The 13,372-nt window shown below is 36.7% G+C and overlaps 1 protein-coding gene across 1 annotated transcript; it reads right to left on the reverse strand.

The window, feature by feature from the left end:
- Window positions 1-1,702: 1,702 nt before the first annotated feature.
- On the reverse strand, window positions 1,703-3,183 carry LOC116583417 (protein FAM47E-like). The gene has a single exon (XM_032331518.1). The coding sequence runs from the start codon at window positions 3,168-3,170 to the stop codon at window positions 1,833-1,835; it is 1,338 nt and encodes a 445-aa protein (XP_032187409.1). The 5' UTR covers window positions 3,171-3,183; the 3' UTR covers window positions 1,703-1,832.
- Window positions 3,184-13,372: the final 10,189 nt, after the last annotated feature.

Genomic DNA, 13,372 nt, shown 5'->3' on the forward strand with positions numbered 1-13,372 from the left:
TGGGTTAAGCCTCTGCCTTCGGCTAGGGTCGTGATCTCAGGGACCTGGGATTGAGCCCCACATCAGGCTCTCTGCTTGGCAGGGAGACTGTTTCCCCCTCTCTCCCTGCCTGCTTCTCTGCCTACTTGTGATCTCTCTTGGTCAAATAAATAAATAGATAATCTTAAAAAAAAAAAAAAGAAGTACCAACTTCTAGGTATAAAATAAGTCGTAGAAATGTAATGTACATCATGGAGTATTATAGTCAATAATATTACCTTTGCCAAGTAACTGATGATAACTAGACTTTCTATCATGACCATTTTGCGACATAGACAAATGTCAAGTCAGTATATTGTATGCCTAAAACTAATATAGTGTCGTGTCTAAGTTATGCCTCAATTAAAAAAAATACACACATCTGTAATCTCTAGGATTCAGGAGCATATATGTCTTTCTGTTAGTTAAAATCATGAGCTCACACCTATGTTTGAAGCTAATGTATAAGCATGTGTGTGTATATTTGTACCCAAATAAAGGAAGTAATTTTCTTTTCTATTAAAAAAAGAGCTGAGGCACCTGGGTGGCTCAGTGGGTTAAAGCCTCTGCCTTCAGCTCAGGTCATAATCCCCGAGTCCTGGGACTGAGCCCTGCATCAGGCTCTCTGCTCAGCAGGGAGCCTGCTTCTCTACTTGACTTTCTGCCTACCTGTGATCTCTGTCTGTCAAATAAATAAAATCTTAAAAAAAAAGAGGTAATGCCAAGATTTGAATGGATAGCCTTTGTGAATATTCAAGCCATCAAGAATGTTAGTAAGAATAGTCACAGAGAGCAACAGTAATTTAGATACTAAGAAACCTTAATGAAAAAGAGGAAATGAAAGGGGATAGTTGATTGTGATAAGGATATTAGTGGATGATACAACCTGAGGGCTTGTGTTCCCTTCTTACAAGGATGAAATATATACATATTCTTCCACATACAGTTAGATTCCTTCATTACTAGAAATAGAAGGGTACTTTAGATCTATGCTACAGTTCTTTCTAGATACAGATTTACTTGTCCCATACAGTTTTACCTGTTATTTTAGAAATATAAAAAGATTTCTTGATTACTTATTTAAATTTGAGCAAATTTTATATTACTATTCATAAAAGGCAAAGATGAATTTCACTTGAATGTGTGAGGATATTTGATGTTGCTATGCAGTTTTGTTCACACGTATCTACTGTGTACACTAGATTTGCCATGGACCTGAAGCTCCCTGCTATTCTGCACCTGTGTTATATGATATGGAAGTGTAACAGTGTAACTAAAATTTCACCTCTAATTTTGATGAGTAGTTTTCAATCTGGTTTTGGGGCTTCATGCAATCCTGACAGAGGAGATAACAATTTTATTATTAAGTGAAGCTAAGATTATTTTGACTATGAATTTTAAGTTTTGCTTAACAAAATAATTGTCATAATTATTTCATTACAGTTTTAAAGCAAATGGAACTATGCAAGCTCTTTTGCTTGGCACATTTGAGATTCCTTTCCTATTGTGGCTGACATAACTAGATTATTTTTAAGTAATTCTTCTATTTATAGTTTTATTTTTATAAATAATTGATGTGATCATCTACTATTCACCATGCTATAAAATTTTAAGAAAAGTATTTATGACTATTGATTTCATAGTTAATAAAACATTAATGAGCCCAAGCAGAAAGTCACTGAGGAATGTTTATAAGCATTAGGTATTAAATTGACAGATGTTGTGGAATCAAAGTTGCACATACACAGTGGGATACTCATCATGAAGTCTACTTGATGTTAAAATGAGAGATCAAGTAAGTAGTAGAAAACTGTTTAAACATCTTCATGTGCGTCGTCATCTTCTTCTTCTTCTTCTTCTTCTTCTTCTTCTTCTTCTTCTTCTTGTTCTTCTTCTTCTACATTTGTGCTTATATTTATTACTTGATGTATAGGAGTCCTAACAGAATCATATTTCCATCCCTTCCTGAGAAACAACTTCTCAAGGAAGCCTGGCATCCTGTAGCCCTTGCTTAGAATGAAATCTTTAAAAGCAATTGTTCCATAAAGTTCTTCAAGAATATCCTTTTGAGGAAAATTCCTTCCATATCTTCCATCTGGAGCTTCATGTAAAACCTTGGGATCAATCAAAGGTTCATCATTTATTAGCTTTTTCCACAACTTGGGCTTCAGGTACCATGCTCCGTACCTCACCTTCACCCAGTTGGGTTTATAAGGATTCTTTGGTTTTTGGAGTTTCCTCTCCCAGTTTTCCCAGTATATGGAGAATTTTATATCATCCATTTTATCTCGCCCCTTTCTGTACTTTAGGTCCAAAGGAACATGGTTTACTTTCTTTGTGTGGCTCCTGTCATAGGTTGGTTTGCATTCATAGCCAATGTCAAACTGTTTCATGACGAACTCTTCATCAATGCCCAAGTCTCCAAAAGTAGCGACCCATTTGCAGAATTTACGGACTCCTTTTGGTATTTTTCTATGAAGGGGAGGAGTTTTGAGCAAATCTTCATTTATGCTTGACTTCCTTTCTTCATGAGGCAACTTGTCTGGATGTGACCCAGGAGTCTTCTTGGGAAGTTCCAGATTGAGTTTGGCAGGACGTTTCTTTCTAAGCTTTGTGGGGGACTTCCTTCTTTTCTCCGCATTCTGACAATAGGCCCATGTGTCGTTCAGCCTCTTGTCAGGATCGAGCACTTCTAGCACCTTTAATAAGAGGTCTGAAGGTAGATCTTTCTCCAGATTTGGGTAGAGAGCCAAGGGATGCTCTGTCAGATGGGCTTCGATGTCCTCTACGAATGCCTTCCGTGCTAGCTGGGCTGGCGACAGTGTGGACAACAGGTCCGTTTCCTTGGTCAGCTTTTTTTTTGTGGGGGCAGGTTTGGGAACTCTGTGAACAATCATGGGAAGAAAGCCTTCTTTAGGACCACGAGTGATCAGGTCTTCACACGGTGGACATTCCCTCCTGAAGTCGTCCAGCCCCTCTTTCACAAATACCCACCGCCGGCTGTCCAGGGAGGTGGGGAACTTCAGAAGCTTGTTCTTGTGCTTTGGGAAACACTTGGAGGGCAACCTGTCTTTGTACCAGGGCTTGCAGTGCATGCCCAGCGGCATTGGTTCCAGTGGCACAGGCCCTAACAGCCACTTCTTGTCTGCCATGACACCTCTGGTCCCTGGGCGACAACCAGTTTTAGTGGTTTGTTTTTTGGTTGCTAGGAGACCGCGTAGCTAGGTGCCGCCAGATTCTTCCCAGAAGTGGGCCAATACAGGTGCTCCACGCAACCCGTTTTTTCCTGGAATGGGCAGGGAAGGTTCATTCCTTTTTATTGTGGGATACTATTCCATTGTATGGGCATACCCCACAACTTACTTATCCATTCGTCTTTTTTTTTTTTTTTAATCCATTTGTCTTTTAACAGACATTTGGGCTGATTCCAATTTGAAACTATTACAAATAAAGCTTCCACAAATATTCGTGTTCATGTCTTTGTATACATATGTACTTTCATTTCTTCTGGTTAAATTTTAGCAGAGAGAGGAATGGCGGAAGCATACGATAGGTGTTTGTTTAACATTTTAGGAAATCACCAAACTTTCTGAAAGTGGTTGTACTATGTAATATTTCTTCTAGTAGTGTATGAGTATTGTACTGCCTCCACATACTCTCCAGCACTTGGTATAGTTAGCCATTTTAATTTTGGCTGTTCTGATAGATGTGTAGTGGTATCTCAATGTGCTTTTAATCAGCATTTTCCTAATGACACTATGTTCATGTGCTTATTTGCCATTTATCTCTTCTGTGGTGAGTATCTGTTCAAACTTTTTACACATTTTAAAATTGTGTTGTCTTGGGGCACAGGGGTGGCTCAGTCAGTTAGGCATCTGCCTTCCGCTAAGGTTGTGATCTCGGAATCCTCTGATGAAGCCGCAGGTTGGGCTCCCTGCTCAGTTGGGAGTCTGCGTCCTCCGTCCCCTCTCCCTCTGTACATTTGCTCTCTCTCACCCTCTCTCAAATAAGTAGACAAACTCTTTAAAATAAAATAAAATTGTATTGCTTTATATCATTGGGTTTTGAGTTCTTTGTGCATTCTGAATGTAAGTCCTTTATCAAATATATGATTTGTACATTTTTCTCTCAATCTTTTGTCTCCATCTGTGGCTTTTGTTTTCATTGTCTTAACAGCAGAGTTTTCACATTTGATAAAGTTCAATTTATCAGTTTATTTTTTTATGGATTGCTCTTTTTGTGTTGTATCTAAGAAAACTTTCCCTATGGAAGGGTCATAAAAGTGCTTTCCACTGTGCTAAGTTTTATAACCTTAGGACTTACATTTAGGTCTGTCCTCTATTTAATTTTAATTTTTTAGATTATGTAAGATATGCATCAAAGTTTTTATTTATTCTTTAAAAAGTTTTTATTTAAGTAATCTCTACACCCAACTTGGGGTTTGAACTCACAACCCCACAATCAAGAGTTTCACACTCTTCTGACTGAGCTAGTCAGGTGCCCTGTAAGGGTTTTTGTTTTGTTTTGTTTTGTTTTTTAAACTGTGGATATCCCATAGTTCCAGAATTTTTTTTTTTATGAGAAGCTTTTCTCCACTGAGTTACCTTTGTAATTTGGTAGGTATAAGTTGTCCATATTTCTGTGGGGGGTACATTTCTGGACACTTTTCTGTTTCATTGCTTTCCATGTATTTATACCATTTCTATACTGTGCTGATTACTCTTTATTTTATAAATATTAAAATTAAGCTGTATTAGTCCTTCATGTTCTTTCTTTTATGAAGTTCTTTTGACTCTTCTAGGTCTTTTGATTTCTATAGGAATTTTAGAATCAATTTGTCAATGTCTATAAAAATGCCTATTGGGATTTTGATTAGAATTTGGTGGAATAAATAAATTAGTTTTAACATCTTAACAATTTCAAATTTCCTGACCATGAAAAAGTTACATCTCTCTATTACATATATGTTATTTCATTTATCTCAGCAATATTTTTAAGTTGTCAGTACATAGTTCTTCCACATTTTTTTTTCTCCAGGTTTTCCTTAATATTTTAGGTTTTGATGCTATTGTAAGTAGTACTGTAATTTTTAGTCAGCATTTTCATTCTTGATATATAGAAATATAATTTATTTTTGTGTATGGATCTCTTATCATGCAACTTTTATAAACTAACATCAATTCTAGTATCTTTTTTGGCAAAGTCCATTGAGTTTTCTACATTGATAGTCATGTCATCTCTTAATAAAGACAGTTTCACTTCTTCCTTTCCAATCAGAAAAACTTTTATCCCTGGCCTTATTGCATTGGTTGGAACCTACTTTTGCTGGATAAAAATGTAAGAGCAGTAATTTTTGTGTTATTTCTGATATTGGAGGTGATGTCATTAAGTGTGATGCTAGCTTTAGGGTTTTTGTACATACCCTTTTTCAGTTTAAGTTCCCTTTTATTCCGAGTGTTCTGAGACCTTGTGATAAATGCTTTGTTTTAAATACATGGGTTGGTCAAATGCACCTGTTAAGATATTCATATAACGTTTACTTTCTAAAGTAAAATTTGCTAAAATAATAAATAACATTGATTTCTGCATGGCAAATATACTTTGAATTCCTGAAATAAACCCCACTTGGTCATTATATATATTGTTGGATTAGGTTTCCTAAAGTATTCCAAACATATATTTGCATCTTTGTTTATGGGGGGTATCTGGTGTTTCTTTCCCTTTAATGACTTTGTTTAGCTGTGTTATCAGGGTAATGCTGGCATCATAGAATAACGTGGGAAGTATCCCATCTTCTTCATTTTCTGTACATGTAGGATTGGCATTGTGTCTTCCTTAAATATTTTGTGGAAGTTACCAATGAAGCCATCTAAGCTTAAATTTTTCTTTATAGGAAGGTATTTTTTAACTGCAAATTCAATTTCTTTAATAGCTATAGGGATGTCTAGGTTATCTAATTTTTCTTAATGAGTTTGGTTAGTTCATGTATTTCAGGTAATATTTTTGTTTTATTTATATTGTCAAAATTATTGCCATAAAGAATCCATACTATTTCTGTATTGTCCTTTAGATATCTGTGGAATCTGTGGTAATGTCACCTCTTCCATTGTTGATTTTTGTAATTTGTGTTCTCTTCCTTTTTCCTTTTTTCCTGATCATACTGGCTACAGATTAACACATTTTACTGATCTCCTTAAGTAAACAGTTTTTAATTTCATTAACTTTAAGCATTGTTTTTTGTTTGCTTTTTGATTGGTTTCTTCTCCCAGCGTTGATCTATTGTTCTGTCACCCTTAATGGTCTGTTCATGGCAACATACAATGCTTTTTCCAGCATGCACCTCAAAACTCTTCTAGCCTCTATTCATTACTCAGTTCCAAAGTCATTTGCACATTTTTAGGATTTGTTATAGCAGCACCCTATTCTTGGTACCAATTTCTTAGTCCTTTCAGGTTACTATAACAGAACATCTTACACTAGGTGGCTTATACACCACAGAAATCTATTTCTTACAGTTCTGGAGGCTAGGAAATCCAAGTTTGGAGCATGGGCACATTCGGTATCTGGTGAGAAGTCAAGTTCTTAGTTCATAGACAGCCATCTTTTCCTGTATCCTCACATGGCAGACAGGGTAAAGAATCTCCTAGGGCCACTTTTATTTTTTAAAGGTTTTATCTATTTAACAGAGAGAGCACAAGCAGGGGGAACAGCAGGCAGAGGGAATGGGAGAAGCAAACTTCTTATTGAGCAAGGAGCCTGATGTGGGGCTCAATCCCAGGACCTGGGATCATGACCTGAGCTGAAGACAGATGCTTAACTGACTGAACCACCCAGGTGGCCCTCCTAAGGCCTCTTTTATAAGAGTTCCACCCTCATGACTTAATCACCTCCCTAAGGGCTTATGCCCAAATACCATTATCTTGAGAATTAAATTTCAACATATAAATTTGGGGGAGACATAGTTAACCTGTAGCATGTGGACATTCATTAATTTAATTTTTATGTATTTTATAACCTCCATACTACTTTTTGAATTACTTTGGCTTAAAGACTACATCACTCTTAAATAGATTTTAACATATAAAAATATTTACACATTTAATGATTAATTTCATTATTATTTACTCCTTTGCATAGATCAATATATGTATTGTATCATTTTCCTTCAGGAAGAAGAAAAATAGACTTTACAGTATGTTCTTCTGTGTTTGAACTTTTTCTTATTTTGCTTGGTTTCTTTAAAGATATTTTAAAAGATCTTTTCTCTGTGCATAGAATTCTAGGATGGTAGGTTTTGTCTTTCATTACTTAAAAAAAAAAATTGGCTCCACGGGTACCTAGGTGGCTGATTTGATTAAACATCTGATCTTGATTTTGACTCAGGTCATGGTCTCAGTGTTGGGCAGTTGAGCCCTGCATGGCGCTCCACACTCAAAATCAGGAGTTTGCTTGAAATTCTCTCTCTCCCTCTGCCCCCACCCCAAATAAATAAATAAATAAATCTTTTTATAAAATTGATCCCTGCTTGTGCTCTCTGGCTCTCTCTCTCTCTCTCAAATAAATAAATAAAATATTTACAAAACAACAAAAAAAGATCATTAGATGTCAGGAGTTCAGCTAGATAATTATTTTTTTTAAAAATGGCTCTGGTGCTCTTGGCTGGCTCAGTCAGTTAAGTGTCTGACTTTGGCTTAGGTCATGATCTCAGGTTTTTGAGACTGAGCCCTGCTTCAGGCTCTCTGCTCAGTGAGGAGTCTGCTTTTCCCTCTCCCTCTGTCCCCCTCCCCCTGCTCATGCTCTCTTGCTTGCTCTCTCACTCTCTCTCTCTCAAATAAATAAATAAAATCTTTTTTTAAAAGATGATTCCATTGTTTTCTCATTTACATTGTTTTAGAGGAGAGATATAAAGTCACTCTGGTTTTTGTTTGTGCATAATGTGTCTTTTTTCCCCATTTGACTGCTTTTAAGATGTTCTCTTTAGAGTTGTTTTTGAGCAAATTGATTATGATGTGTCATGGTATCATTTTTTATGTTTCTTGTGGTTGAGGCTTATTGAACATCCCGAATTTGTGCCTTTATAGCTTCCATCAAATCTTGGGGAAAGTTGTCATAATTTCTTCAGATGTGTTTTCTGCCCTGCTTTTTTCTTCTTTTCTCTTCTTCATAGATTCCAATTATCCACATATTAGATTACTCTAAAGTTTCACACAGCTCACTGATGCTATGCTCATTTTGAATGTTTTTTTTATCCTTTGTGATGTATTTCAGTTCATTTCTCTTGCTTAATCTTAAAGTATAGCAATTCTTTTTCTGCAATATCTGATTTGTCTTGAATGCCTTAAAATATAATTTTCATCCCATACTTTGCAATTCTCCTCCCTAGGAGTTTGGTTAGTTTTTCCATGTCTGTACTTAATTTTTTGAACATTTGGAATATAGATAGTAAAACCGTTTTAATGTCTCCCCCTGAAAATTTTTAACACCTGCGTCAATTCTGAGTTGGTTTTGATTGACTGGTTCATTTCTTAATTATGAGAAGCATGTTACTTTCTCTTGCACCCTAGTTATTTATTATTGGATGCCAGAAATGATTAAATTACCCAAGTAGGTAATGGATAGTTTTGTAAGTATATAAATTTTTTGAATATTTTAGAAAGAAAGAAAGAGAGGGCAGAAGTGGTGGGTGGAGGGAGCAGAGGGAGAGAGACAGGCAGACTCCATGCTGAGCCCAGAGCCTGATGTTGGGGCTCAATTCTGTGACCCTGAGATCATATCCTGAGCCAAAATCAAGAGTTGAATGCTTAACTGACTGAGCCACCCAGGTGCCCAGTAAGGATATAAATATTTTTGACACTTGTTTCTATATGCTATTAAATTGCTTAGAAATCATGTGATCCTTTTGGGTCCTTTTTAAAATTTGATAGATAGAGACAGAGCATTGCTCATTCTATGGCAAATGATTCCCTACTACTGAGGCAAGACTCCGCCATGTACACTAGCTAATGCCTGTGAATCTTGAGGTTTTAAGTCTGGTTGGCAGGAACAGTCCCTATTCTAGGCCTGGGATAAGTGCAAGGCACTGTTATTTATAATCTTTAGGTAATTCATTTCCTGGCCTTAGGTAACTTCCTTGCAAGCATGAGCAGATTAATAATCAGTTGAACAATTGAGATGGGAGTGGGGTCTGAAGTTCTCTCTCTGCATGAAATTCTGCTTTCTAGTCTTGAGAAGTCTACCCATTTTGTTCTCAAACATCTCTTAGCTTCATCTCCTAAATTTAAAGTGAACATTGGTTTCTGCCTGGGTTCCCCCTCCCTGAACCATGGCCTAGAAATTCATTAAGTAATCTGGAGTGAGGGGTGCCTGGGTGGCTCAGTGGGTTAAGCCACTGAGTGGGTTAATCTCAGGGTTCTGGGATGGAGCCCTGTGTCAGGCTAGCTGCTCAGCGGGGAGCCTGCTTCCCCCTCTCCCTCTGTCTGTCTTTCTGTCAAATAGATAAATAAAATCTTAAAAAGATTTAAGAGAAAAAGATCACAAGTAGGCAGAGAGAGAGGAAAGGAAGCAAGCTCCCTGCCGAGGAGAGAGCCCAACGCAGGACTCGATCCCAGGACTCCGGATCATGACCTGAGCCGAAGGCAAAGGCCTTAACTCACTGAGCCACCCAGGCGCCCCATAAGTAAAATCTTTAAAAAAAAAAACATAAAAGTAATCTGGGGTGACCATAGTGCTCACCTCATTTGTTTTCCATGTCTCAGAGATTGATCTCTACTGCCTGATAATGCCCAATGTCTTATGTGTCTTAAATACTGCTGTACATTTTCCTTTTTTGTTGTTGTTGTTGTTGTTTCAAACAGTAAATCTGGACATCTAGATCCTTTTTCTCTACTCTATCTTGGCCAGAAGAGAAAATATAATTTCTTTCTTTCTTTCTTTCTTTCTTTTTTTTTTTTTTTTTTTTTTGCTTTGTCTCCCATGAATTTGGGAAGCTGCCTTCTCAAATGTTACTAAATAATTCCTTTCTTTTAAGAGATTTTATTTATTTACTTGAGAGAGAGAGCACAAGTGGCAGGGGGAGAGGGAGAGGCAGACTCCCCACTGAGCAGGGAGTCCCACGTGGGACTCAGTCCCAGGACCCTGGGATCGTGACCTCAGCCAAAGGCAGACACTTAGTGGATTGAGCAACCCAGGTGCCTGCCTCCTTTGTTTTGGAGAGAGAGAGAGAGAGAGAGCACATGCATGCGTACATAGGAGCTGGGTGAGAGGGAGAAAGGGAGAGAGAATCTTTTTTTTTTTTTTTAAGATTTTATTATTTATTTGAGAGAGAGAGAGGAGGAGGAGCAGGGGGAGACACAGAGCCCTGTGCAGGGCTCCATTCCAGGCCCCTGAGACCATGACCTCAGCCAAAGGCAGACACGTAACCGACTGAGTTACCCAGGCATCCCAAAATATTTGAAAGAATTCTTTACCATCAAATACCTACATTCTTATCACAGATCTTAATCATTAGAAACTGTGGATCATACCTACATTTTGAAACTTACATTCTTCCTGAAATTTTATACTTTTCTATTTTAATTTTTCTCCTATAATGTTTATGATATACATCCCTTCTAAAATATAAAACATGAATACCAAACGCCTCACCAAACCACATTGTTATTTTATAATTGTGATCTAGCATAGCTTTTCTTTTGTCATCACCAAAATTCTCCAATACATAAATTACAGATTAGGAGCACCTGGGTTCCTCAGTCTGTTAAGCATCTGCCCTTTGACTCAGGTCATGATCCCGGGGTCCTGGGATCGAGCCCTGAGTCAGACTCCTTGCTCAGCGGGGAGCCTGCTTCTCCCTCTCCCTCTGTCTCCCAGCTCATGCTCTCTCTCTCTCACTCTCTCTCTATCTTGATTGAATAAATAAAACCTTAAAAAGGTAAAATAAAATAGTAAATTACAGATTAGATATCATTTGTCAACTATGGCCTGATAATATGTCGGTTTAAATCTATTTGGTTATTTATACTTCTATTTACCATACATTTGTTAAGTTCTCATTTTGTGCCAGACATTGTGCTGGATTCTCTGACTATTGCAATTAAAAATATAATTACTAGGACACCTCGCTGTTAACTCTTAATCTCAGGGTTGTGAGTTCAAGCCCCACATTGGGTGTGGAGCCTACTTGAAATCAAATAAAAAATTTAAAACATATAAATAAACATATAAATGAATAAACATATAAATAAAATATAATAAATAAATAAACATATAAATTGTGTTTTCCCAATATGTGTTTCCCAATAATGAAATTCCCATTATTTTTTTCCCAATGAAATCAGCTTTGTCATATTAATTATTTCAAAATTTGTGTTCAAATTCCATCTTTGAGGCAAATCTTTTCTAAGTAATTGTTGAGTGGTGTAGGTTAAAATTGCCACTTGATAAAATGAAATGAAATGGATCAGTACAACTAGAGTGAACTAAGATTGGTGTCAGGAGCTAAAGTATGAAGCCAGGAAGTAAAAATGTAAATGATCAAGAAAATAGGAATGTGGTCTAAGTCTAGAGATCATTGCTTGTTTTGTTTTGTTGGTTGGTTGCAGTGTGAATCTCTGGCAGACAATGTCCACTTAAATACAAGGACAAAGTGATATTTCAGATGAGGAAACAAAGAAAATTAGTAAGTTTACTAAAGTTTATGGCCAGTAATAGGACAAATTCTGATATTCAGATACCTTTAAAAGTTCTGTATCTTCCCACTTCGTCATACAACACACAATTAACCTTTGAACAACTCCAGCCATTGCAGTCCTAACGAACCACTGAGCTACTTTCTCTTTAGACTTGCTTATTCTGGACATTTGATATGAATGAAATCATAGAAATGTGGTCGCTTTTAATTGACTTCTTTCATTTAGCATACTGTTTTTAAATTTCATCTGTATTATCACATATTATCACATTCTTTCTATTGTCAAATAATCAATTATATGGATATATTATATTCATTCATCAAGGACATTTGGGTTGTTTCCACATTTTTGTTATTATGAATAATGTTGCTATAAATTTATGTACATGTTTTTACTTTTCTATTTAGTGTTTTGAAATGTATTACTCTTATTTCCCAAGTTTTATTGAAGTATACTTGAGAATTTAAAATATTATATATTTAAGGTGTACAACTTGATAATTTGATATACATATATATTATAAAACAATCAGTATAGTCAAACTAATTCACATATCAAGCCCCTCACATAGTTACCATCTTCTTTTCTTATGTGTGTTTAGAACACATAAGATATACCCTCTTAGCAAATTTCAAATATACAATGTGGTAAAAACAAACAAACAAATATACAATGTTGTATTATTAACTATATTTACAATGTTGTATTTTAGATCTCCTGAACTTATCTTAAATAACTGAACCTTTGTACTCCTAGCTTCCCGTTTCCCCTTCCCTCCAGCCTCTGACAACTAGAACTAGTAGTACTCTCTACTTCTAGGAGTTTGATTATGTTAGATTCTGTATGTAAGTGAAATCATACAATATTTGCTTTTCTGCATCTGGCTTATTTCACTTGGCATAATGTTCTCCAGGTTCATTCATATTGTTGCAAAAGGCAGGGTGTTCTTTTTTTTTTTTTAAGATTTTATTTATTTATTTGACAGAGAGAGATCACAAGTAGGCAGAGAGGCAGGCAGAGAAAGAGGAGGAAGCAGGCTCCCCACTGAGCAGAGAGCCCGATGCGGGGCTCGATTCCAGGACCCTGGGATCATGACCTGAGCCGAAGGCAGAGGCTTTAACCCACTGAGCCACCCAGGTGCCCCTCCAGGGTATTCTTTTTTAAGGCTGGGTAATATTCCTGTGTGTATGTGTGTCTGTCTCGCATTTTCTTGATCTAGTCATCTGTGGATGGACATTTAATTTGCTTCCATATCTTGACTATTGTGAATAATATTGCACTAAACATGGTAGTAAATACATCTCAATATCCCTCTGATTTCATTCCTATTGGATATATATCTGAAAGTGCGATTGCTGGATTATAAGGTGGTTCTATTTGTAATATTTTGAGGAACTTCCGTACTGTTTTCCATAGTGACAACACCAATTTACATTCCCACCAACAGTGCGCAAGGGTTCCCTTTACTCCACATCCTTGCCAACACTTATTAACTTCTGTCTTTCTGATGATAGCATTTCTAGTAGGTGTGAGCTGATATCTCATTGTGGTTTTGATTCGCATGCTCTGAGGATTAGGGAAGTTGAGCACCCTTTCATACTTGTTGGCTATTTGTATGTCTTCTTTCCAGAAATTCAAGTCTTTTGCCCATTTTTTTTTTTTTT

This window comes from Mustela erminea, chromosome X (assembly GCF_009829155.1).
Source record: "Mustela erminea isolate mMusErm1 chromosome X, mMusErm1.Pri, whole genome shotgun sequence".
NCBI lineage: Eukaryota > Metazoa > Chordata > Mammalia > Carnivora > Mustelidae > Mustela > Mustela erminea.

Bases quoted from the DNA above. Each gene is read 5' to 3' on its own strand.
- LOC116583417 (XM_032331518.1), bottom strand. From the start codon at position 3,170: ATGGCAGACAAGAAGTGGCTGTTAGGGCCTGTGCCACTGGAACCAATG.